This window comes from Pseudomyrmex gracilis, unplaced genomic scaffold (genome assembly GCF_002006095.1).
Source record: "Pseudomyrmex gracilis isolate BER0280 unplaced genomic scaffold, ASM200609v1 scaffold_136, whole genome shotgun sequence".
Classification (NCBI taxonomy): domain Eukaryota; kingdom Metazoa; phylum Arthropoda; class Insecta; order Hymenoptera; family Formicidae; genus Pseudomyrmex; species Pseudomyrmex gracilis.
Genome location: NW_018020720.1, coordinates 208050 through 235856, shown reverse-complemented (window position 1 = coordinate 235856; position 27807 = coordinate 208050). Strand labels below are relative to the sequence as shown.

Sequence of the window (27807 nt, the reverse complement as noted above, 5' to 3'; positions counted from 1 at the left end):
TTTTTTTTTTTTTTTTAGAGATATACGTACTCTATTTATATATCTTACTCTAACAAAATACTATGAGATTCTTGAAGAAAATACGCGAGAACAGATATACACGCGGTTGCGACCAACTTCAGAAATCAAAACTGTGTGAGTGTTTCTCGAGATTGTTGAATTATTCTTTCACCTCGAAGTATTTGTATGTAGGATTCTCGTAACCATTTATTTGCATATTTGCAACGTGTCGCTCCTCAGGTGTGGCTGCCTGATCGACCTCGATAAATCCCTGTCGGATAGAGAAACAGAATTGGCGTTGGCGCAAATCAAAAAAATTACATTTAAAAACATTTTGTTGCAATATGACAAGAGAGTTTTTGTTTTTCTTTAATGATCTACCTGGCTGTGAGGGCTTCTCGCGCTGCGTCTCTTGAACACCGCGATGCCTACAACCGCGGCTGCCATGAGTGCTATGCCAGCGAAAGCGAGTGTGAAATAAACAGATCGACTCTCTCTGTGATAGACCTCTCGTCTTACAGAATAACCCTGCGAAATTAACGAGATATATTCGCGTGTAATTATTATCGTATTGTAAAAAAAAAAAAAAATCGACTCTGTCAGTAAAATTTTAAGTTTGCGCGTCAAATAAATAAATAAATAAATAAATACACAAATTTGTAAAAATAGCCAAAGTCTATGATAATCTGTATAAAATTTTATACAATTAAAAAGAGAAGAGAATAACTATTCTTACTGGCTCGGAATGAGAGACATCGTGAGTCATACTGTGAGCCGCTCTAACTACTCCCTCGTTATGCATAGCGGCGACCGCGGCGGGTTCCGATTGCTGTGGCATATCCTTGCTATCGATTGCTGAGTCATTTTCCTCGTGTTGTTCCTGCTCCGTGCGCAACTCGCCGCGCTCCACCTTGCGTTGTTCTTTACGCGCTCGTTCGAGTTGCTTCTGATGTTCCTTCTCTATAACAACAAGATATATATTATATATATATCACGTCAAAATAATAAAGCACATTTTATTCTCGCAAATTTACTCTCAACAAAAAAAATTCATCAGTAAATACCTTGTTGTTTGCTGGCAACGTCAGCCTGGTACTTGTCGAGAATGGCTGCCTCCGCTTCGCGCGTCATCGCCAGCAGCACTCCCGGAGTTTCATCCTTACTCCTGAGGGCCAAAACGTAATCGTCCATGAGACGGCCAATCTTCGCGCTTAGCTCCGGATATCTGAACATAGATAAAAGAAAAAAGTAAGTCTCTAATGTCTTTATACGCGGTCGCGGCGCGTGCGTTTTTCTCGCGTGCAAATCAAACGTATATGTTATCGCTGTTGATTCGCTTCGTTTTGTTCAATGACGTGAATTCAAAATGTTTTTAAACATTCAAGTATATATGTATACGTTACCGTTCCAACATCAACAGGCTCTGATTGGTGATCCTATCGATTTCGGCCAGATGTTCCAAAGTAGCCGGCTTCTCTCGTTTCGCTTGTTCCAAACTGCTATCGAGAAGATGCTTGTAATGAGCTATTGTATGGTGTCTGTCTTTATGAAGAGCTCTAAGCAACTTTTGCAGACATTTCTGAATACGATGTACCTGAAACAGGTTGCGCACAAAAAAAAAAAAACAAAAAATTAATGGAACAGTTAGAAGATAGTTTTTTTTTGTTTTGCGCGCGCGCGCGTGCGCGCGAAATATATCGCGCACGAACTTACATTCGGCGGTGTCTCGTTCAGAGCCGTTGTGTAGCACGACATAGCTTCCTCGTTTCTTTGTTTAACAGCCTCCTGATGAAAAAAAAACATTATTATTAGAAGATCTAGCTTCTGAGAGAGATTAAATTCATCTGAGATATTTGTATAAATAATATACACATATATGTGTCATGTTTCATTTGCGACGAATTTTGTTGTTGAATTCAAAGCCGAAACGTCGCGACCACGTTCACAAAACGGATTTATCACTTCGCATTACACGTTTGAAAAATACATACCTGCACTCTTTGTTGATGCATCGCGCTTAACTGATGCTTTTCCGCCGCTCCGCTCTGTTCAAGAGCGGCGACCGTTTCTTGGAATCGCGCTGTCATCCAGCGTTTGAAAGCGTCCGCGGCAACGGGATCATGAGCCCTGATATCCTGATATCTTTCCTCGAGGTCACTCCAATCCTTCATCACCTGAAAGCGTTGTAGCACAAAGATTTCGACACCAATGTTCCGCGTCATGATATTTGTCTCTCCGAGATATATATGTTGTTTCTCATTTTATCTTTTCTCTCTCTTCGAAGTACCAAAATTTCAATATATATTTCAATTTGCAAAATCTAACAATTAATTATACATTTTTTATTTATTTCACGATTGCTTTTTCTCGCACAAAAATGAGGACGCACGTAGGACGACGTAAACTTCACAAAACATTTTTTACCCTAGCTTTTTTTCCCACTGCGATTAATCGAACTTACTTTCGTTACTTTTTCCTTGTGCACCTCCTCGAGTCGCATCTGAGCCTGTTTGTAACTTTGATGCTCGGATCGCGGATCGAAGTGCGTTAGATAGGGATCGGGAGTGCCTTGCGGTTGGGAAGGTTGCTGCGTGCTTGTGCTAACCGGCAGTGGCATTGCCGTCGCCTCCTGTCTGGTTTTCTCCGTTGTAGAAACGGTCGTTGTCGGTCGACTGATATATAATATTCACAAGAAATTGAATAAAAATAATAATCTATATAAAATAATTTCAACATTGTTAACCCTTTGCACTCCAGTGGTGACTCTCACTCACCGTGTGTGAGTTTGATGCCGCAACTCCAGAGGTGACTCTCAATTATGTTTGCAAAGGTGTAGAGATATATATAAAATGTTAAAATACATAAAAATTTTATACATTAATTTGTGTGTGTGTAATGATTTTAAGTCACTGGTAAGAAATGCGTGCAAAAGGGCTGCGAAACGTCTGGAGTTGCTGATGCGCCGCGCGAAAAAGGCCTGGAGTGCAAAGGGGGTTAAAGTTAATCAATAATATTTTTATTTATCCACCTGGTGGTCGTGTCGTAGTCGTCGAGATCGTCGTACTCCTCCTCACTCTCGTCCTCGTCGGGTTGATCGCTAAGCACGCCATCGAGATCACCGTCCGAATTGTCCTCGTCCTCGGCGTCGCCGTCCAAGTCGTCCTCGTCATCAAGATCATCCTCGTCCTCGTCAAGATCGTCGTCCACGCTCTTAGGAATTGGCAGATCGATAGGTTTCTTTGGTTTCACGTTCTCTGCAAAACAAAAACAAAAACAATTATTGTATTTTACTCCCCGTGATTATCAGCTTTCGCTACATCTACGTCCGAACGATACACGATTAAAAAAGCATAAGTCGAATGAAGTGTGAATGCGTGATGATGATTCGTATTTTAATTGTGAGAAAATGTGAATCCTCCCGAGATGTGCGGCTTGTTGCTTATTCGCTCAACGCGAAACCTGCATAAAGAAAAACAGAAATTGTTTGATTAATACAAAGCGCTACTGATTATGTGAAAATATTTTTCTGCGTTTTTTTTTTTTTTTTCTGTTCTTTTTTCCAACGACAACGCGGTTCTCGACGCGCGCGCGCGCGCACACATACAGACACACACACACATACACATACGATGTCACATGCATATGCGTACGTGGCGCGATAGGTGCAATTATTGGAATTCCTGTCCGCGCGCACATTCCAGTATATCGACTGCCATTGTTTGAATAGTAAATGGACGGGAGATTGGGCTCGCCGCAGATAGCTCCGCGGAATTCTAGCCCATAATCTAAATCAATGCGCGGACCAGTGATACACTGCCAGTGTCACCGGGCACTCGGTTATCTATTGATGTACTTGGAAAGAGAATCGGTCGTATATATACCCGAAGGCGCGCGCGCGCGCGTTTGCAATTTGACAATTTCGCGTGAACACAGATCTCGTTCACGACTCGTGATCGAGATTCCTTTCGATTTCTCTCGGCGAAAGGAAACACGTCGCGCCAACATGAAAACATCTTTCGCAAACACAACGGTCTTTTTTTTATTATCATATAAAAAAATAGATAAATTAAAAAGTCGCGAATAATATAAATTATATATAAATATGACGTGTAAATTAAAAATATATAAATATGATATATAAATTAAAAAGTCGTAAAAATAAAAAAAAACCTAAAAATTTAAACTAACTAATTTAAATTAAATAAAAAACTAAGAATTATTGATAGAAACTCGCAGAAATATCTTGTCCGATTGATTTGAAAGTCGCGTTTCTGTGAATTTGATGTGGAAAAAAAAAAAAAAAAAAAAAAAAGAAAAACAGGTGCGAAGAGATTTCTACCACCGGCGCAAAGAGATAACATGAGATATATGAAAACATTTGTAACTATGCAAAACGCTTTTCATTCTCGCTCCGGCTTCCCCCGGTGTTTCGCATCTTTCCAGATCTTGGAAATTCTAATTTCGCCGGGTTTTACTACGAAAGGGGGTGGCAGCGTGGAGAACGCATCTTGGCTAACTAGGTTCTCGAGGTGTGTCTCACTCGCTGAGAATAGACGCTCTGTGATGAGACGCGACTTCTCACGAGTTGACTTCTGCAAAAGCAGACAAAAGCTCTTCTCTTTACTGTAGCCCTCTCCCCTCCCCCCCCCTCCCCCATCCCCCTGTATATCGTCCTTTTATCTGGGTCACGGTAGATACGTGATAACTGCGCGCGTTAGCAGTTTCCTCGAGAATGTCTTACGTCGGGATTGTTCCGTGATACGCGAGTTATGGATTCCTTCGCGAGCGCGGTTTATTTGGGATCGATCGCGGAAGTGTCTGAATAGAAGGGGAGGGACACGAAATGCAGAGACGACGAAAATTCAATGCTATCAATAACGAACGTACCCCCCGTTATATATATATATATATATATATATCAATAATAATGAAACCGTCAAGTTTTATAAAAATAGCACGAGAACACACGCGCGCACAATTGGTGTCCGAATTAATGCGTCGTGCATGAAATACTTCCTAAATTAAAAAAAAAAACAATTTTATACAAATACGTGTGAAAACAATAATAGGATCTGAGTCGTCGTGTTCAAACTTTTAAATTCAATAAAATTCAAAGAGATATATATATATATATATATTTGAACAAATATTTCAGAAGTGTTAAAAAGAACTGTTTGAAAACGACTCCTCTCTTTTTCGCTCCGAAACAACTTCAATGGGCAAAGAAAATTGTGTGTTTCGATTTTCCACCAAGAAACATACATATATATATATAAATTGCATTCATTTATATTCCCGCGCGGCGGGGATATTTATATACCGAACTGCCTCCGCTTCTGCGTGCGACTGTGTGTGTGAGACATTTGTTATTTTCTCTCAAACGCGAGTAATATTTCGATTTTAGTCGCTTTGTAATAACGGCGGTTCGCGTTTTATTTTCCGAACAACGCGCGCGTATTTCTCTCTCGACTCGATTTTGATTACATTGTTACTTATCCTAAAAATAATAAAGTAGGTAGAGAAGATCTAAGCAAGCGTACAATGTGGTGAGGTAAAACGAACAACCCCTCCCGTGTGTGTGTGTGTGTGTATGTAAGTGTATGTTAATCGAGCCCATTATACGTGACGTATAGGAAAGAAAAGTTGCGCATCGACGCCGAAAGCTACGGCGTGTGTTACGTTGCGCAGTCGTCAGGAACGTCGGTGGCGGACATTATTGATTGCACGAGGGAGAGAGAAGACAAGAGAACTTGCGGCGAGAGAAAGAGAAAGAGAGATAGAAAGAGTGAGAGAAAGGTAGAGAGAGAGAGAGAGAGAGAGAGAGAGGGGAGAGAGAGCGAGCTTGCGGAGGGTGGCACGAGCCACCCCATGTGCTGGAAGAAGACGACGAGGAAAGAGGCGAAGGGAAGTAGGTGGTACCTCTCCGCTTAATACACCCTTTTTGCGCTCTTCTACAGTTCTATGTGCACACACGTACACACACTATTTCTCTCTAGCTTTCTCTCTCTCTCTCTCTCTCTCTCTCTCTCTCTCTCTCTCTCTCTCTCTCTCTCTCTCTCTCTTTCTCTTTTTTTCTTTTTCTCTGTCTTCGCAACAGTCGATTGAAAACGAACAGTGTAAATGCCTGGTATTTTCATCGCGCAATAAATACGCCGCAAATTCCACGTAAATATTCATGCCACCTCTGTTACTCTCTGTCAATGCTCTTTGATACGCCCCGGTCCATTGATCGTTCATCTGCACTAAAATAAAAACGAAAAGAAAAAAAAAAAACAATAATACAGCTACGCGCGGTATCAAAGCGAAAATTGAATTATGTGCGACGTTGAAAAAGCTCGATACTACAAAACTTAACAGGTATTGTAAAAGTAAGTGACAAGTGCAAAAAGCCGGATAATAAATGTTACAGCGAAATTTCAACAATGTCGTGCTAACCGTCAAGATTGTTTCATCATCGCTTATTTCAAAAAACGTCACATAAATTGAAATTGCAATATTTTCTGGTTTTTTTCTTTTTTTTTCTTTTTTTTTATCTGCAGAGAATTCACAATAGAATTCTTGTTAGTTCCATCTTTTAAATTTGGATCTAGAGTTAAGTTTGATTTGTGAGAAAATACAATTATGCAACAATGTATGTAATACATGAAAATAAAAAAAAAAAAAAAATTACAACAGAGAGATATCTCGACGTAGTTGAATTTTATTATATTAAGACCACGACACGCGTGTTCAACAAAAACAAGTTAGATTCTAGTATTGGATTTTAAGAGATCGTCACAAGTACTTATTTCAAAACGTCACATAAATTAAAATTGCAATATTAATTTTTGTTTTTTTTTTGTTTTTTTATCTGCAGAAAACAAGCGCGAATTCGCAATTGAATTCTTGTTAATTCCGTCTTTTAAATTTGGATCTGGAGTTAAGAGAAAGGAATGTAAGAAAAAACAAAAAAAAAACAAAAATAAAAAAAAAAAAAAAAAAAAAAAAAAAAAAAAAAATTACAACAGAGAGATATCTCGACGTAGTTGAATTTTGCTATATTAAGACCACGACACACGTGTTCAACAAAAACAAGCTGGATTCTAGTGTTGGATTTTAAGAGATCGTCACAAGTACTCCCCACTTTACGGTAAAATGACCTCGCGCCCGAGAAGAGCTCGCGAGCTCGCGCGTCTGGAAAGGAAGTCATCGTATGAGATGCGGACGCAGCGAAATGCCGGAAGAATATATGCATGAAAATGAACGTGAGAAACGTCGAATCGCGGTTCTTTCTTTCTTTCTTTTTTTTTTTTTTTTCTTTTGTTGTTGCGTAAAAGCGCGTTAATTATTCGTTTTCTCGTTCTCGCGCCCACGACTGTGCCGCGCCGCTTTGCGACGTGCGTTTTCGCTGCGTCTCGCTTGCGCGCGCAAAATGAGGTATGAATGAATTGTGATAAAGCAGTGCGTACGTACGTTACGTACCTTTCAGGTGTTTCGGGCAGCATACAAACTCGACACCGGAGAACAGAGATATACCGCAAGGCAGCAGCATTGCGAAGCTACGCAGGTTCATGTTTCGTTCTCGGCAGGTTTCCGCCGCAGTGGCGTTCCATCTGAAACACAAATCCACTTGGTGCAGCCACGTGTATTCGAGAACCCGCACTTGATCCCTTAGCGATAAACGGACTTGGAACATCGCGATCTTCATCGAGACATAACATAACGTGAGATTAATTCGATATTGCAGTTTAGCGAAGTTAATATCGATCGTTAATTGAGCAATTAGATCGTAATCCTAATAACGAGCGAATAAGAAAACTGCGAGCAACATAAAATATGCAATATATTATTTATAAAAAGACAATATACGTACAATATGAAAAAATAGAGAAGAAACATAACAAAATAAAACTGAGTTTCTATATTTATTTATATATATGTATAATTAAACTCAGTTTTATTTTTTGTTTTTTATGTTTCTATATATATATAGAAACGTTTTGTTTTATATATATATATATATATATATATATATATATAGAACAACTAAAAAATAAAACTGAGTTTCTATATTATATATATATATATATAGAAACTCAGTATAAACTATGTTTAGTTATTATATATATATATAAAAACACAGTTTAAACTATTCTCTGCTTCTCACTGTTTGATCGCAAATTTCGCTTGAGAAAATTAATTTTATCTTTGGCAGAGATGCGTTTTGTGTACATGTGTTCTCGTTTACCTGTGAGATTCCCAGCATTTTGTTTGATTATGAAGATGATCAAAAAGACAGCCTTCCGGCACGAGAAGCGCGTCACTCTGGAAAGGTCCCTCTGAAAGAGAATGGGGTAAATATATTGCAAAAACGGTAAATATATTGCAGTATAGTTATCGATAAAACCCAGTAAAGTTATTTGTTCTCATATTCGTTATTTCCAATTAACAAATGTAATCTCTCTTTCTCTCTTTTTCAAAAAGGAGAAAATTCGACGAATCATATTACGACGACGCGATATCGAATATAATTTGCCGACGAATTCACCGACTTCGCTTCACATACATCTATTTATACAATCTGCACAACACATGTATATGTCACTAAAATATATCACAAAAGCTTGAAATCAATAACTCTCCAATCTATTTATAAGAACTTCTTTAAATCTTCTTTAGGAATTACACCGTCTCTGCCGACAAGACATCACACGTCGCGGAGTAAATATCACTTTGTACTTCAATTTTTATGTTACGGTTTGCTTTCCAAACTACCACTTTGAAATAATGCAAATGACAAAACTTTATCTGAATTCAGACGAGCTTTTAAATTTTTCTTCAGAATTTTTAATGTTTCATCTTCTCGGTTATTTAAGTTCCTTAATAAATTGAGTAAAGTCAAATGATCAAAATCTTCCAATAGCATAATGGCCTATCTCGAGAGTTCTTCCAAGACAAATTGACGTTGGAGATTTATCGGAAATCACATTTGACACGATATTTTTATCTGAGACGTTTCTGTGTATATATATATATATATATATGAGAGAGATATCATATGTATGATATAATATTTCCGGTAATGTCTGTATAAATGTACCGTTGCCATTAGCTTCGGCGAACGGCAATCGGAAAATCACGCAAAAGAAAAACCAGAAGACAAGGGGACGGAATAGAAATGCGTCTAAGAGGATGACGCATCGGTACGTTCACCACATTGCTGATCAATAGACTTAGTCACGCCAGACCCCTTCGAGGATATTAACCACTCTCGCCTGATTTGCGTTTCAAGTATATATTCGTGCGGCGATTCTTCTTTCCCGCTACATGGAATAAAAACAAACAAGTGTAGATAATAAGAAACATATAAACAAATAAAACACAAGAAACAAAAAAAAAACGCTGTTTTCTTCAGATTTTGTTCATCATCGAGAAAAGAGAAAGAATCTAATTTTTCGCGCGCGGTCATACTTTTTTCCACACTGATCCTATTTTTTTTTTTTCAAAGATTAATGAACCTTTTATAAGACACGCGACGGAAGATCGCGGAAGACGCGAAGCGAACGACGACCGTGACCGTCTTGTAACGTGATCAACGTACCGGAACGATGATATTTACCAATGGTAATTATGCAATTCAGTTGTTTTGTTTTTGCAACGGAGAAAACAGTTGTAATGAAAACAGTTCAGAACTAAGTGAGTTTGTAATTTATGAGATCCGCTTTAATTAAGATCACGTCAATGAGATCTCACTTTAATTATACACGGACTACTACCACTGCCTGCCGCTTCCGCGGCAAATCGTTCAATTGCGCGAAAAAAACTTCTGAGAAGAAACGAAGACATCTGTCACAGTTGTCACTTTTGCTCAGACAGAGAGAGAGAGAGAGATAAATCGAGTAACGTATAAGGAAACGAGATAGATACAAAGAGGAAGAGTGCGATCTCTCGTGTATGTATCGATGCTGCTATTGGTGCTGCTGCGCCAACGTCACGTTCGCGATAGTTTTCTCGCGCGTTGTTGAGCGCGATAAAAAGACTGATCAGAAAGGTAGTAGTCCGGGCGGGAACAATCCGACAGCAGATATCACATTGTCCGTTACACAGCGTATTGACTCTGCAAATTGAATTCTTCCGGCCGAAGAGCAGTTCGGAGAGAGAGAGAGAGAGAGCCGCGCGCCGCTCTCTGCTAAATTTATAACTAAATCCCCTGCTGCCGGAGATCGATCTCTTCATTTCTCAGGAAACGTCGGCATTATCGACAAGCCTCGCGGCCGATCTCCGACCGATTTCTCTCTAGCGCCGCTCTCAACCAGGTCCTCTCGAGATATTTTCTTGCAATTTTCAAGCGCCTAGGGATATGTCAAGCGTGTGTCGCTAGATGTTATCTCTATCGCGAGTTTTTTTCGCCACAGTTCTTACCAATTATTGTCAAACCTGCGATAACGCGACGTTAATCTCACCGTACGATAGATATGTTGGAATTCTTACGTTTATCGTCTTTAAAAAGCCACGCGTTGACGATAGGCGCAGCAGACATCGGGTGCGTTCAGACAACTCTCAACGGTTGAGAGATCATCACTTACGATAGGACTATTCTTCAAAATCTGCTTAGGTTCCAAAAGTATGATCCTATCAGAAGTAATTTATCTCTCAACCGTTGTGCAACTGTGTTGAGTTGTTTGAACGCACTCATTCGTACACATTTCAATATTTCCGTTTGTAAGATCATGTGTGTTTGGTTACAAATACCAAAAATTCCACACGCTGCGCGAGTTAGAATAATTTATATATCGCGATATATAATAATTTATATATATATATATATATATATATATATATATATAGTTTAGAATAATTTATATATATCTCGCGATCTACAATATTCTCGTTGAATACACACATGTACATGGGATGAAAATCAATACGAGTCTCTTGACGTAACAAATTCAATTTCAAACATGTTTCGGTCTTCGAATTTGAATCAAGATTGTTATGTACAGAGTGAGTTTAAAAATTGTCAACACGTAGATATAGGCAACACACGTAGAAACCAACCACGTCACTGCTTACCTAGACATCTGTAGGGCTTGACCCATCGGGAAAGTTTGCACTTGGTCCTGCCAGGTTTGCACCATCCGCCAACTCTGACGTAGTGCGACGATTCGACGATGTTGGTTATGTCTCTCTTGGGATAAGCCTGGGAAAAAAAAAATATATATATATATCAGACACACGCGTTGGATTAAGGGGTTCGTGCTGAGAGGAGCCCCTGTTAAGTGGCCTGGTCCAAGCAAGTCTGTAATCGCGTCGGCCGAAAGGTAATTATCGAGCGTATACACGCGCGCGCTCTCGGCGAAACGTGTTATTATTTACGAACCAACGAATTGCTCAATCTCCGTGTAAAGAACCCGCAAAAACGCACGTTCTTGTTATATCAGACGATGTTTCGCAACACACGTGGTAATGAGCGAATCAAAATCTTTAAGTCGAGAGACGTTCTCTCTGTAATGGCGAAATTAAAAAAACAACTCTCTGTTAAATATACGTTTTGTGTTTGTGCTTTTAATATAAATCGAAACATTAAAAATATTTTCCCACTTATATGTTTTTTTGTCAAAAAAAGTCAAAAGAGAATAACAAGTAAATTATTGAACGCACTTTTCTTGAATTTAATTTATTTTCCAGGAAGGAAGTGAAACTTTAATTTGAATGTAAATCAACAGTGTATTTAAGTTAGACGTTTCGGTCATTTATTGTTGATCATCTTCAGCACTCTTAAATAACATAATACATACATTTATAAAATTTTGAAAGATATCCGTTATCCGATCAACAATAAATGATTGAAACGTCTAACTTAAATACACATTGTTGGTTTACATTCAAATTAAAGTTCCACTTCCTTCCTGGACAATAGGCTCTACGGTTTTTTACTTTTATTTGAGTATCTCATCGAGCCGTTATTTAATTTATTAATTTATTTTACATTCAAAATTTGTTGTACAAAACAAATTTTGTTGTTAATTTACGTTACAGTTAACAATTTGAAGACGAATTCAACTAACAGAGAGCTTTTTGTAATTCGTCCTTTTCATTTCATTGAAATCGCGAATTAAAACAAAAGCTTTCATGGACCACCAGAGAGGAAAAGGATTAGGTGTCGCCCCCGAGTGTAATACTTAGCGTGTTTTCACGCACCGGTTGAGAGGAAATTTAGACAAAGTACCAGGTCGAATAAATAATTCAACGACGCGCAACAAACTCTTTCAGAGACCGGCTTGCAGCAATCTCCGCGCATAATAAAATTATATCGGGCGAGGATTAACGTTATACTTTCGCGCGTTGCAAAATGACAGACGAGATAACGAACCGTGAATAACTTCGGTGTTTTGTCGCGAAGACGCGTCAACGAAACGAATGAAAATTCGATTAACGCGAATTCTACGGAAGATTATAAACGACTTAAAATTCTGCCCGCGGGGTCGCAAGCGGCGTCCCAGGCGCTTAGGACACGATATGAAATAACAACTCTTAATTAATAATTCACTCGCTTAGTAGCCCGGTTTTCTCTGTAAATATGTGACTCCGCGAAAGAAAATATAGTCCGGAGTTCGATATACATCTCGTATAATTTAATAGAGGTTGTTTTAATTATTTAAAGCGAAGATTTTAATAAATTTTTCACACAACTCTGCGGTGAGTTTTGCATCGAGAACGGTGATTTTTATCGACCGACGCATCTGACACGTGAGAAATGTCAGTCGTTTTTCTTTGCAAATATGTGTATACATATATATATATATATACACGCGCACATAAATGCACGTGCACACAAGCTTCGCACTTATCTCTCGCGCTTTGTATGTGCACAGTGAATTGCGCGAACGTGTCGCACAAACCAACGTTACAGAGAACGTTATTATTCCTCGCGTAAGTTAGTCCCCGGCCTTTCGCCGCGCGTGATCCACTTCTCGAGAATCTAGAATGTAAATTTGTATATATGCGGTACTATTATGTCCGCTATTTTTCAATTTCTCTTTCGATCTTTTTTTTTTTTTTTTTTTTTATTAAAAATACTTTCGAGATATTCCCTAAATGTGAGACAGACGTTCCAACTGACGATCTTTGCGCGCGTGTGACGAATATAAAAATCGTCGAGAGATTTCTTCTCTTCTTGCAAACTCTGAACGAATCTCACTTGCGAAATATATACATATATNCAAACCAACGTTACAGAGAACGTTATTATTCCTCGCGTAAGTTAGTCCCCGGCCTTTCGCCGCGCGTGATCCACTTCTCGAGAATCTAGAATGTAGAATATTATATATGCGATACTATTATTTCCGTTATTTTACTTTTTTTTTTTTTTTTTTTTTTTTTTTTTTTTTTTTAATTAAAAATATTTTTTAAAAACTCCCGAAATGTGAGATAACAATTCCAACTGATTGTTTTTGCGCGCGTGTGACGAATATAAAAATCGTCGAGAGATTTCTTCTCTTCTTGCAAACTCTGAACGAATCTCACTTGCGAAATATATACATATATATATACGTATATATGTATATATACACACGTTTTTATCGGATTTTCACAAAGTAAAATAATGGACGGAAGAAGAAAGATAACTAAAAAGTTCGACGATAGAAAAATGTCAGAGATCTATTTTTAATGTCTATGTGCAGGTACTTCATCGACTGTAATGTGCCCAACGTCGATATCTCGAACGGTACATATATATATATATATATATATATATATATATATATACACACACACACGTAAGGAGAAAGAATTTAATAGCTGCTTGGATCTTATCAACTTTTTTCTCACCTTCTTACAATACTCCAGGATCTCGAGCTTGTCCGTCATGCAACTCTTCTTGTCGGTCGAGGAGACCCATCGACCCTGCTCTCCCATGTGCTGAGCGAGATACACCTCGCCGGGTTCGCACAACGTGGCAACCTTTGTTACGAAGAAAGATATGGTCATTAAAGAATCTCGCGTTTAAAGCCGCAAAAAGCAGCGAGAACACGCTTTGATACACCCAACAACTTTATCAAAATGTTTTGCTCGTCATGAAGTTCGATCGGGAATCAATCTCCGTTTTTTTTTTTTTTTTTTTTTTTTTTTTTTTTTTTTGCTTTCTGCACAAATAAATATCACGAGAACTAGAATTGACTTCGTGAGAAATAATTAACGATTTAATCGAACAAACATAAATTTTTTAAACTTTTTGACATTAGTTTAAAAACTACAGAGCCTGAGAATAATCTCTATTAATTACTAATTGTTTGGAACATAAATTTATTCACATTTGTTTTTGAGCGTAAAAAAGTACGAGCTTCGACGAGAATTACGACAACGTAAATAAAGAAAAAAAAAACGATAAATTTGAGCAATATTTCTTTTTGAAAAACGGGAATAAAAGCTGAACCCGAGAAGTCTCTGTCTTTCTTTCTCTCTCTCTCTCTCTCTCTCGTGGTATTACTCACCTGCGGCTCCGATCTTCCGCCAGCTGGTGTCAATTCGAGTCTCTCCGATACCGCCTGCAACACAAAATGAGAAAATATTTGAGAACGGCTGCGTGTAGATGGGAGGGAAAAAAAAAGACGAGTGATTAAAACGTTTTCCGCCTCGATAAACGCGATTTACTCGGCGCGTGAATTCACATTTCGCTCTGACATACAAAACGACCTAAGTAGTTTATTCGCTTTATAAAGTCACTCTCGCTCCTTGTCGAAAAACTGCTTGGCTCGTTTTCGACGGAAAAATATATATTCAGGGTATGGAAAAGAGGCGCTCCGAACTAGAAAAAAATAAAAAAGAAAAAGAAAAACGTGAGCAAATGCATTTATGCCGCGGCTTGATCGCGTAAATACGGAATATTTATGTTTTCCTTCGTGAGAGAATATATATTTTATTTTTTTTTTTTTTTTTTAAACTCACGAACTCACTTAACGAACAATAGCGTGTCAATCAAGACACGGCAAATATTTATTTGTAAAATTAATTTTGCAATTTTGCGCAATTCTGTGAACTGTAAAATTAGATAGATCTCGTTCTCATCATTGTGACAACTTTGAGTAACGTGTTTTTGCAATTCTCCAATTTTTTAACAGTTCATGTTTTTATTTGGACCGTTTATTTTGAAAATGGTGTAAGTCCATTTTTGAAAAAAAATGAGATATCACGTAATTCATAATTCATAATTGACAGATATGTTAACCTATAAGTTTTTCGAAACAAAAGAAAAATGGACTTACACCACTTTCAAAATAAACGGTCCATTTAATGTTTTACACGTACAACATTTTATACGTATATTTGCTTCTTATGTTTCTTATTTTGCTCAATTGTTTGCTCATTTTTTTTTTTATCAAATATTTAATTAATTCGGGTTAAACCGCTGCGGATTTCACGTGGTGCGCGTATAATATATTTGCTAATTTTTTAAAAAAGAGAAACGTAACGGGGGGAAGAATATGAAATATTATCGCTTAAAAAAAACGCGCGTGTAAGAGCGCAGACATAAACTGTGACTCTCTCGTTTCACTCTCGCTCGATAACAGTCTGTAATCTCATCCTCAATCATTGAAACGTCAACGTTTTCGCAATAAAAATTTCTGTAACGGAAACGTTTTCATTTTCCCGTGCTGTGAGAATATATATATATATATCTTTAACGGAGCTTATAGTTATAATACAAACGTGACACGTATTTCACAAAAGAAAATGGCGCTTGAAAATGTCTCACGGTTTAATTTTTTTATTATGCATTATTATCTTTGTCACGATACAATGTATGTATTTTCTTAAGTCTATTACGTTTCTTGTTGAAAAAAAAAAAAAAAAAAAAACATTCGCGTGTACCAACATGAATTGCATTAAGAGTTAACGGTACAATGAAACAATCGATCGTTAAATTCAAGACAAACAAAGATTTCTACATAAAAACACATCATTATAATATGCATAATATATAATTAAAAAAAAACAAAGAAAAAGCTAATGACTGAGAAACATTTAATCTCATTGTTTACTTTGACGACAAGATGAGTCATACGCTCTGGCGTAGACGGGGGAATGAACATAGCAACGATAATTACGTTGTTTCCATAATGACTGATTAATTATATCACTCAATAATGTCCGATAATTGCATACGATCGTCGGTTGATGTACGTTAACACATCAAGGAGGCGAATAGTAGCGAATAGTTATCCGCTTGTTCGACCAATGTGTGGCGGAGCTTGTATATGTATATTAATTTCTATGTAAATCGAGAAGTATATTTTGTGTTAATCGCCTCTATCAAATATCTTAACAAAAATCGGGACGATCGATCGTCACGAGTATTGGAATAGACAACGTTTTTGCAAAAGCGCAATTTTCTACACAATATCGGTATTTATTAATTTTGATGTGTATAAAGCTCCGACAATTTAAAAAATATTTAACAGAACAACGGCTCTTAGAAGCAGACACAGTTGTAGAGGTGCAAATTTTAACTTTGTTTATTGTAAAAGTAAAAGTCAGTATTTATTTCATTTTGAAGTGAATTTTACCGATTATATATTATTTAACAATTAAAGCTTATTGAAGCTCGATAAGTTACTAAACTAAGAAATATAATTACGGTCATCCGAGCCGATCGCAGGATGTTGTGCGGAAAAACTGTATATATATATATATATATATATATATATATATATTTGTTCGCGTGTAAATTTTTACACGCGAGTTTTTTGAATTGAATATCAATTCTTAAATTCATATTGGATGCTTTTTTCGCAATATTTTCAAAATTAGTTAGGGGGATAGATGGGATCTCTCATATATGTGATGCAAATCTAGCATCCAATATGAATTTAAGAATTGATATTCAATTCAAAAAACTCGCGTGTAAAAATTTACACGCGAACAAATATATATATATATATATATATATATATTATTTATACGTAAAAGCGGTGCGAACGTCTTTTGTTTTATATCTACAAAGACACATTTGTATTCCTGATCGCGTTGTTTTTTTTTTTTTTTATTTAATTTTTCTCACTTTCTTCACAGATTTGCTTGCGGGCAATCTCAAGGTGACATTTGACCGTGTATGACGACCTCACCTACGTACCTACCGCGCGCATCAGTCCACCGGCGGCGGCAAGGTCGCGGTCGTATCGAATATCTCTGGGGCACGATATCGAATTTCTCAAGGAGACACGAAAAGAAATAATACGCGCATCTATCGTTACCCCCGTCGCTGCTTGTTTTGATCGCGTGTGCACCGACCGACGCGCGTGCACGTTTCTCTCTCTCTCTCTCTCTCTACGCGCGGTGATTGCAGATGTGCGCGGCTGATAAATAACGGCAAACCACACACACACACAGGCGGGGGTTACAGAGTTCTCTCGAGATTACAGGATTAGGTGTGTCGCCGTGGAAAATATCGTCCGGGTGAAAATCGCACTATCAGTTTGCGCCGCCCGATGGTTTACGACGACGACGGCGGCGGCGGCGGCGCGACACGGAAAAACGATAGCCGGTGACGTCAAATCCGGAGGTGAAAAATCGCGATCGTCAAATATCAATCTTTCGAAGAGATAAGAAATGGTAAAACGTAAAATCTAACACAAGTGACAGCTTTACTGCAGTTATTTCGTTCTCATGTATACATATATACAGGGTGTCCCAGAATTGCCGTACAATCTCTTGTAGGCAGGTAGAAAGAGTAAAACTGAATCGAAAAGTCCTGAACCATTTTTTTCTATTATTTATAATAAAGGAATAATTATTGAGTAAATCAGGCCAATCACCGCAGACCTTTAGCCAGGCACACGTCAGTGAGCNCTCACACACACCAGGCGCGCGGCTCACTGACGTGCGCCTGGCTAAAGGTCTGCGCTGATTGGCCTGATTTACTCAATAATTATTCCTTTATTATAAATAATAGAAAAAAATGGTTCAGGACTTTTTGACTCAGTTTTACTCCTTCTACCTGCCTACAAGAGATTGTACGGCAATTCTGGGACACCCTGTATATATATACACACACACACACATGTAAACACACTGTATGAGATGAGAGGTATTGCTTGGTGTTAATAGCACCGACACGCGGTGTGAAAAAAAAAAAAAAAGAAATACATATACATACACAGAGCTCTCTAATTCCGTACTCCTTCTTACGTGATAATTGCATGCGACGCTTTACGTCAGATCGTTAATTGGACGACCGTATTTAGCGCCGCGCGTATGTGGGCCACGTAAAATATATATATTTTAATGCGTCTAAAAAAAAAAAAAAAAAAATCACGTGCAAGACATTTGCACTGCGTCACAACCAAACCCCGCAGCGTTATCTACATTAACTATTAGTCGGTTATTAGCCACACACACACATGCGTGTTGTTGCTATCATTACGATCATTATTACGAAGCGATACGTTTCGAAAATGTGTTCTAATGCAATTACTCATCCGAGAGAATCGGCGGCGGCGGCGGCGGCGGGAAAGGGCGGACGGGCGGTCGTCGGCGCTCCGGCCATTCGTCCGATAATTTCGTTTACGTTCGCAAATTGCGAATCGCGACGCCGGCCGGCCATTCGTGAGCGAATCGAGCGGGGCGTCGCGACGCCGTCGGGTGCTTTGCATTTCATCGATCCGACGTCGCTGTGTCAGGGACAGATACCGCGGTATGGCGCGCCATTATGCACGGAAGCGATTCGAAAACCCGCGCCGCACAGGTTCACCCTCCCCCCCTCACCCCTCATCCCCCGCGCAGGATGACTGACGGACACAAACTTTTCCCGAAGCCCGAACAATCCGAGGATCCGATGTATTCATCGTTTCAAAGAGAATTCAATGAATCTTTTTATATATTTTGAATCTATCCTAGAATAACATATGTGTATTGTGTGTGTGTGTGTGTGTGTGTATTTATTTTTATTGTACAGTCGCCAACTCTCTCTCTGTTACTGGCGGCTACGTGAGCGTAATCTAAAATGCAAACTTATCTGTACATTTTTGCATTTCTAAGAGAGCGAATCCAAAGGATAACATACACAGCGCCATTTCTTAGACTTAACCCTTCCAGTGTACCAAATGTAAGGTCTTCCAGACCCACACCCAAAAAGTTTTACACCGATGTCTCTGCTAGGTATCAGTTTAGCGCGACGTCTCTGAAGGCCGTGAAAAAAAACTTTAGGGTCTTAGACAATGCTAGAGGTCGTTGACTCAGCGTCATTCGTTTAACAGCTTTGCGAAGTTTGAATTTTGAAGCGCAAAAAAAGGTCTGAGGGACCTAAGTCTGGACAAGACTTAGTTGGCGAAGGTAAGTAAATTTTTTTCAATTTGAGCACTTGTAATATATTGAATAATTTATGTTTTTTTTTTTCCATACTTTTAATTAAAATACTTGTACATTTATTATAACGATTTATTAGGTCGTGGCGCGCAGAAAAGTTTTAAACGTTTCTTTGAAACTACTACTGGAGAATTTTTTAATTTGTTTTTTTTTTACCAACGCAGAACGTTTAAACTTTCTATTAAAAAAAAAAAATGACTGTGTCCAAATATCGATTTATTGCTAAAATATTGCGTGTCAAGGTTGGCCGCTAGAAAAATGCACTCTTCGAAAAACGTTCCAAAAGACTCGTTGTAAAAAAATTTTTTTAAATTTTATTTTACTCTTTAGAAGACACTTTCATTCCGGAAAGTACGAACGAGTCTCTACAAAACTGCGTTTGGAATTTTGTAAAAATCTTAATTACAAAAACTATAAAAAATTATGAATATTTTTCATCAAAAATCCTTTTTTCGAAATAAGAAATTGTCAGGTTTGTCTTCAAACGCTTATATCTTCGAAACTGTTGAAGACTTTTTCAATCTGTTTTTTTTTTCTCGACGCAGAATCGTTCCGACTTTTGACTCAAAACAAAGAAATTGAAAAAAAAAAAAAAAAAAAAAAATATTGATTCTTTGCGGAGATGTTCGATCTTAAAGTCGCGTGTGGGTCTCACAGACTCCGGACAACTCGTAGATCGTTTTTTATATCTGGCGCTAAGTGTAAACAGTTAATCGTTCTCTTGCACATAGCATTTTATTCCACGTATGTATTTATAAACTTATTTTTTATATAAATAAAATACTTAGTTCACTGACAGCGTAGAGCGTCGCTCGTTGCTTCTATAAAAAAAAAAAAAAAACGTAGAGAACTATTTATCACATTTGAATGAATCTATCATTGAATCTATCTTAAGACCAGGAAGGAGGGTCACCATCACCCGATGTCCTTAACACAGGAGGAAGATGAGTACGTGAATCTAACCGTGGGCTGTTAGCGGTGGCTTTGTGTTTCTCGGTAGATCGACACGTTGCAATAGCACTTTCGGAGTTTGCTACGGTCACCACACAGATTGCGGTGACCGGCTTATCGACTAGTCCCTGGCATGACGTGTTGTGTGTGTGTGTGTGTGTGTGTGTGTATGTTTCGAACTGGCTGATGTCGCGCATCCTGCGGTTTACGTTCGCTTTTAACAAGGGGCGGATTCGCTTGTCGAAAAAGCTCGTGACCTTGAATAGTCCGCGATATAGGCCGATAAAGCGAGAGCGCAATTTTACATTATTACATAACGTTGTATATAAAATGTTGCTCCTCTTTCTGCTTACGGCGATATCGCGCGTTAAAATCTTAAGTATCAAATTTCCTGTGTCAAAAGTCGCATAAGTTGCGAAACATGTACTTATTGCTGGTACATTTGCGGCATGTGTGACACATGGAGAAAATCATTCAATTAAAATAACATCCTATACTGTCTGTGACCAGAGAGACTATCGATATTTATGCACGTCTATCTATCTGTCTGTCTCTCTCTCTCTCTCTCTTTCTCGAAAACGCAACTTTCCGTTCGAAATAATTTCCTCGTTAACGGAAATTACTTGGAGATATCAGCGACGGAATCTCCTGGGATGTGTGCGGTCGGCATCGTGGCTTGCTCGAACACCACCTCAGAGCCGCACATTTAGGGGGTTGGTGACGTTGCGCGCACTGTTACTAACTGTAGTAATACGGGCTAACTATTCCCACGAGAAAGCCTGTGTTCCGTGAGAGGAAGCCTGCGTCAAGTTGCGCGTATACACCGCAACAGCTTCGAGAAATAAACAACAATAAAATGACACAATACGATAAATACGACGCACAACACACACACGTCCGTTAAATCCGTTTTGTTTCCTTCGAAAGAAACGATGAACAAATTAATTTTTAAACCGTTGCAAATTTTTGAGATTGAAAAACACACACAGACTTTTATAAATACGCGCACGCGCGTTTTATATACAAGCACCTAATTTGTTTAACACAGATTTGTGAAGAAATTATATGATTTTTCTCATTCTCGCGAGGAAAATATAAAGATCGATTCGAGCTTGTAACTCGATGAGCGGAGTTCCGCGGGTTTTTTTTTTATAGAAAAACCTGTGCGTGCATAAATAAAACGGCGTTTGATTTCATCGCGCGACTACGACCACGACAACGCTGACGTGCAGTTTCGCAGAAAACAAACACACTGCGAAGTTAGAAGAACTTTGCTGAATAAACAGAATCTTCTCGTTATCTCCCGGTTATTAGCGAGACGGCGGCGGCGGCGGCGGCGGCGGCGGCGGCGAGTTCGCCTCACAAAGCATCTTCCAATCTCCGGTATCGAATTTTTCCTCGGTGCAAAAAATCGAAAGACTATTTTTCAGCGTGAAGGAGGAAGCCGCGCGCGCCAAAGAAACGAGGAAAATATCGCGCGCGGTGTGTGTGTGTGTGTGTGTGTACGTCGAGTCGTGCAATTACCGACATGAGAGGAACGAGATGAAAAGGTGGTTTCTTCTCGTGCATTTTTCTCTCGGCGTTCGAGCGGATTATTCTTTGAGGAATCTGTGAAATCTTTATAATATCTTTTATAAATCCTTCGGGATAATGATTATTTTATCTAATATTTTATTTAATGAAAATTATACAAAAAAAAATATATATATATATATATATTATATATATATCAACTTTAAATTAGTTATGCAAATACACATTTACCTACTCTCCCAACAACAAACGCCTGGCTTTCGTAAATTTTCAGGCGTACGGTCAAAGCATTTGACATTCAACTTGCACGTCACATGAACATTTAATTAACTACTGCGCTATTCAACGGCTTTATTATTTTATTAAGACCCGCCCGCGGAGCTCTTTAATTACCGGTCGTAAGTACACGCGCTCCTAATCGCTGTGCACTTTTCACGTGATCCACTTTACGACCAATTGCACTCGTTATTGCTGTTCCTTGTTCGTCGCTTCTGCGCGGCAATCTTCTTTTAATATAATTAGCTCGTGTCTAATTATGAACTTTTCGAAATCTGAAGGTAGATTTTTAAGAGAGCAATTACGCGTAATTCTCGTTTTTTACAAGCGTACTAACTTTAAGGTCAAGTAAAAATCGAAACTCTCTCTCTCTCTTATTGTTGTGTTGTTTATTAATTACGTCCGTGATATAATATTTTCTCGTATTGTTTGTTACAATAATTTCTTTTTTTGTAAACATAAAAACTTCAAAAAGATATACAGGTTTTCTCTTTTTCAAAATTCATTTTACATCTTTTTAATGCAATAAAATCGTCTCATTCGTAAACTCGATATCGATTAAAAGTGCTCGTCGCTGGAATTCGGAATTCGAGTTATAATATCCAGTCGCATAGAAAGTAATTTCGCAATGCTCGGAAAATAAACACACGTTTCACAGAAAGTCAATAAAATAGGATTTATTGATCCACAGCTAGTTAATTTTATTGCGCTTGAATTTGGCATTAAGTTAAACCAAACACGAGGAAAACAATAGCGCGCTTGATTTGTAACGCGCGTATTTTCGAAATATTAATCGCGGATACGCGAAACTATATGTGTAAGCACATTTTGATTTCATTATTCCGTCGATTATATTCTTGCAAATTAGTTTTTCTTACGTTTTGTTATGCGCTCGCGCGCGATGGCAATTTAAAGATTTATTACTTCCGCGAGAGAAATATATATATGTACATGTAAAAAAAAGATATAAAAATATTGAAGTTAAAAGTCTTAGATTGTGTTTATCTGTGAAAAAAAAATCTGAAAGTTAGAAAACTTTGGCTTCGAAAACTTTAGATCGAAAACTAGAAAGATTCGAGACTGTAATCTCCCGAGATTCGGAATCGTCTTTTTTGACTTCTCTGAATAAGTTTCGATATTCATCAAGATATTGATCGTAGTTTCCTCTCAAATCACTACAAACCAAAGGATACAAAAAAAAAAAAAAAAGTCATTACCCGTGCCGTCGTCATTTAATTTATTTAACACATAATTGGAATTTCACTGAAGCTTTCCACTTGAATAACGCTTATATTCAAGTTTATAATTATATATTGTACTCGCCGCAGTTTTCTCGTAATTATACACACCGAATATATTTAAATAACATTCTATAAATTTATTTTCATTTTGACGCGCCGTTAAAATTGTTTGCGAAATTATATATATGCGTTTTCTTAGATTTCTTGCATATGTTCCAATAATATTCCATTCTAAATGATTCAGCACACGCGGCAAGAGCGACTCTCAAGAAGTCAACGGCGCGCAGCAGCCAAAATAGTCTACCGATTAATTCAAATCCCCGACGGGCAACGCGCCGGCTGAAATTAATTTTCTAAAAGTAAAATCCACCCCGCAGACGCTTTAACAACGACGCTGAGTGATCGTTTTTATCTAAAGATTAAGCGCGTGTGTAAATTTTATATATATATATATACGCGTATATTCAATTTTTCAACGTTTGATACCGATGCGAGGATTGTTAAATTTTTGTTTCTCTATATCATTTAAATAGAGTGCTCGAGAAATTCTCACAGAGAGCTTCTCTCCGAGAAGCGAATTGGGAACCGCTGGTCTATGCCGGTGTCTTTCACTGCGGATGCGGCGCACCCTCGCACACAATCGCGCGCGAAAAGGCACGTAGAAGTGTGCGCAGAGAGACGTGGAGGGCGCGCGCGATATTGTGGTAGTGGTTATCGCTGGACGAACGGGTGTTTCGCTCGAGCGGGCCGCGTTATTAAATCAACCCTCTCATCGCGCAACCCTGGCCGAGCGTGTGTGTGTGTGTGTGCGGGGTTGCGAGCGAATCATCCGCTCGGGGCGGACGGAAACCTTTACCTCCGCGCGTACAACGCCCTATTTTTAATATCTCAATAATCGCCGGCAAACCGTGACAACCTTGATTTCGCCAACAATATATCCGCAACGTCATCGTTCTTGTCAGAAGAAACAATACGCGTCGGGCGCGAGCAAGCGTGCAAGATGTGTGTGATCGATTCGTTTCATATTTTATTCATCACGCAGCGAAACGCGTGCGCGAGAGATACATACGTACGTACAAACGGAATACGTTCTATATTATTATAATGGCGAAGTATTGGCAAAACAAAACACGATTATTCGCGCGAAATCTCCGAGCTCAAAAAAGCGGTCGTTGTCTGAAAAAATAGATAGATGTTCCTTGTGAATATGATTTTTTAATAAAAATATCTAAAACTAAAAAAGCGTTTTGTATATATTCACGAGTTTCTGCGTCACAAACAAATATTATAGTGTATATAATTAATTAATTTTTTTTTTTTTTTTTTGGAAAAGATTTTTTACATTCGACGGAAGCTCCCCGAGTTGGTTGGACTAAAGTCAAATGTAAAAAAGCGCGATTGAATATTAAAGTATGTTAAAATCCTTTTCGATATTCTCGACGCGAAAAAAAGTACACAAAAAAAAACCCCCAAAGTTTGATCGAATAATAATGAATGAAATTGTATTTTTATTCAATGTGTTTTCTCTCTCCGACAACGTATTAAAAAAATTCTGCGAACAGGTAATTTATTTAACAAATAAGGAACTGCCTTAAAAAAAAAAATGTAAAACATGTGAAGAGAGAGAATTTGTGCGTGAATAAAATCATATCTTGAAAATTATATGATTTCACGTTTTGACAATGATGATGGACAAGTGGAAAATCTCTTTTTTAAAGACAAAATACGTGAGAAAATAAATTATTGATATTAACGCGAACAAAACTACTGCGTTTTTCTCGAATGAGAATTCTCTGGACGTGCAAAATATATAAAAAAGAAAATAATAAAAAACTTTTTTATAGAGAAGAGAGTGTGTCGAGCACTTAGAACATTTTCAGGATACCATCGCGCGAGTTCTAACGGAGAGTGCGGAACTGTGTTGAAAATTTTCAAGTTGTGTGCGAATTCTCAATATATCCGCCGCCTGTGCGTGGTACACGTTCGTGAATTAACCGCACTTCGTGTACACAAACTGGCAACGGAGATGTTAATCAAGCAACGCGCACACAGGCAACAGCGTTCTCGATATATTGCGGGGGAAGAGGTTTCTTCGTGTTGATGCCACAAATGTGTAACCACTTCATCGATTCGCTCAGGATCGCGTGTCGGGTCGATAACGCGTATCCTTATTTTTAGTCCGGACGCGTCGCGCCGACGAAACCGTTTTTCGTACTTTCGTTTTGGCGACGCTTGCCGATCCTGCACAATCGTTCACCGAGAGGATGCCATCGGGCGGGTGTCGAGGAATGAGAGAAGGAAGAGAGAGCGAGAGAGAGAGAGAGAGAGAGAGAGAACGCGTCGTGAGGTTATTAAAAAACGTGTGCAGAATGCGGAGACGAGGAGAGCTTCCGGCGCGTCCGCTGAATTGATATAACACGAATTTCTTACCCTCTTCGTGCCGACGTACTCGTGACTGGTCGCCGCTCCGCCCGCGCCCGTAAAATCGATAATTCTCCTGCTCTCATGGAAAGCTACGGAGAGAGAGAGAGACTAATAGATCCCGAGCGGAACTGACATTTCGCGTCCGAAATGTCTTACTCGCATACGTTGATAACTTTCACAAATATATTTATGACTTTGTTTTTATATAAATCGTTACAATTTTGAATACAACTAAAGATTTGTTAAAATATCGTATTTTTGAACAAGCGTTTAAAAATGGATTTGATTTTCGGAGATCGAAAATGCAACTTTTTTTAAACTCGTCTGGATTTCGTTTTTTTTTTGTTTTTTGGTTTTTACCTCTTCCAATATATTCAACGAGAGAAAACGCTTAAACGGCGTGTAATTGCATCTCAGAGACGGGGTTGTCGTGTACGCGCGGGATCCCGGATTGCAGTTTCCGATTCACTTTGAAGTCAAGATGTGAATACATTTTTCAAGAGCTACTGATATGGTTACCGTTGAGACACGAGGATTCGAGAGAAATCCGCGTGAATAATGCAGACGAGCGACAATAATCTAATAGCTTATATAGAGGACCGAATCACGTACGGACGAAATCTCCTTGCTCACAGACGCCAAAGCTGACGTCAAAGAGCGGCCGTCTATTTTTTTTAACCTTTAGAAGAGAGAAGACCTTCAGCGCCCTTTTCCGGCTAGTGCGCGCGCGCGCGCGCGCGACTTTTCTTGCCGTGTTTTCTTTCTTTCGCCCGCGCGTTAATACTTTTCACGGAGAGGCTCGCAACACCGCAGAAGAGGCGCTTCGATTTTTCCGCGATGACCGAAAAAAAAAAAAAAAAAAAAAAGAAAAAGAAAAGAAGCGGAGAGAAAAACGAAGAAATACACGACCTACTTCAACGAAGAACACGCCACGACGAGGTGTTTGACCTCGCCTTGGCTGCGCCGCGTGCACTTGGCGATTTCCGCGGCCTGTAATCAACATGGTTATTAACCCTCCAGTGATTTCGTAAACAGATAAGCACAGTTTCTTGTTTTGCTCGACGCTCAACCTCTAAAACAAAGACGGAAAGAGACTTTTTTTTTTTTTGGTTTCTCTGTGCGCACAGATATATGTTTGTAAAACAAAATTCTCAAGCCGTGTCTTGTATTAATAGAAATCTCACGTTTCGCAACAATTGTATATACCATTTATACTAGAGCTACTATTGAAATTATTCGAGCTAAAAGCATTTTTTTTTTTTCTCATCACGAAGAATGACGACATTGAAACAATGGTTTTAATTCCCATAGTCGACATATCGAACGTAATAATGTTAATTCAATTTCTCTAGATCTCCGGACAAAGAATCTGCACCCTCATTTTATTCCATACGATTTTAACGACATAAAGCGATTATTTGGGGTTTCATTAATCGGATTTATCGGAGAGAGAGAGAGAGAGAGAGAGAGAAAAAGTAAATGCGAGATCTAATTAATTTTCTCTCTTGATAATCCTCTATAAAGAAAAATCCTGTATAATTTTTTAAAAGCTATAAAAAGATATAAAGAGAAGAGATATAGAATTATTGTTATGTAAAAAAAAAAAATTCTCTTCCACATCAAACCATGTTCACAGAAATGCAAAAATCGCGAGATTAAGAGACAGACGTATACTTAAAAAAAAAAAAGAAAAAGCTGAAAATAAATTAATATTATTTACATATTCAAAGTAAATATTATACACAGTTGCATATATATACATATATATATATACGTTTGTCTCTTAATCTCGTGATTTTTGCATTTCCGCGAACATGGTTTTGAAAGAGAGAACTTTTTTTTATATAACAATAATTCTATATCTCTTAATTCTCCATATACATGTGTATACCCGAGTCGAAATTTTGATGCTACTTTCAAACTTTTGAAGATACTTTGAACCTATTTAACTGACCAATATACTTATTTAAACCTACTTTGACACTTATATTCATTTACTCCTCTTTTGAACCTTTAATTCTATAAATTTTACGTTACT

At 38.2% G+C, this 27807-nt stretch overlaps 1 protein-coding gene across 3 annotated transcripts in view; it reads right to left on the bottom strand.

Moving 5' to 3' along the window:
- Nucleotides 1-27807, bottom strand: part of LOC109856822 (beta-amyloid-like protein) — a 42650-nt gene continuing 14843 nt past the window's right edge. The window contains exons 2-15 of one of the 3 annotated variants that reach the window (XM_020432512.1): nucleotides 14475-14528; nucleotides 13813-13944; nucleotides 11053-11179; nucleotides 8228-8318; nucleotides 7462-7592; nucleotides 3029-3254; nucleotides 2462-2672; nucleotides 1992-2174; nucleotides 1714-1785; nucleotides 1404-1594; nucleotides 1065-1165; nucleotides 737-960; nucleotides 382-528; nucleotides 1-271 (exon numbers count right to left, since the gene is read on the bottom strand). In XM_020432512.1, coding sequence (XP_020288101.1) covers nucleotides 161-271; nucleotides 382-528; nucleotides 737-960; nucleotides 1065-1165; nucleotides 1404-1594; nucleotides 1714-1785; nucleotides 1992-2174; nucleotides 2462-2672; nucleotides 3029-3254; nucleotides 7462-7592; nucleotides 8228-8318; nucleotides 11053-11179; nucleotides 13813-13944; nucleotides 14475-14528 — 2001 coding nt within the window. In that variant the 3' untranslated portion in view covers nucleotides 1-160. Of the gene's footprint in view, nucleotides 272-381; nucleotides 529-736; nucleotides 961-1064; nucleotides 1226-1403; nucleotides 1595-1713; nucleotides 1786-1991; nucleotides 2175-2461; nucleotides 2673-3028; nucleotides 3255-7461; nucleotides 7593-8227; nucleotides 8319-11052; nucleotides 11180-13812; nucleotides 13945-14474; nucleotides 14529-27807 lie in introns of all 3 variants that reach the window. The other 2 variants (XM_020432510.1, XM_020432511.1) reach the window with 2 other exon arrangements.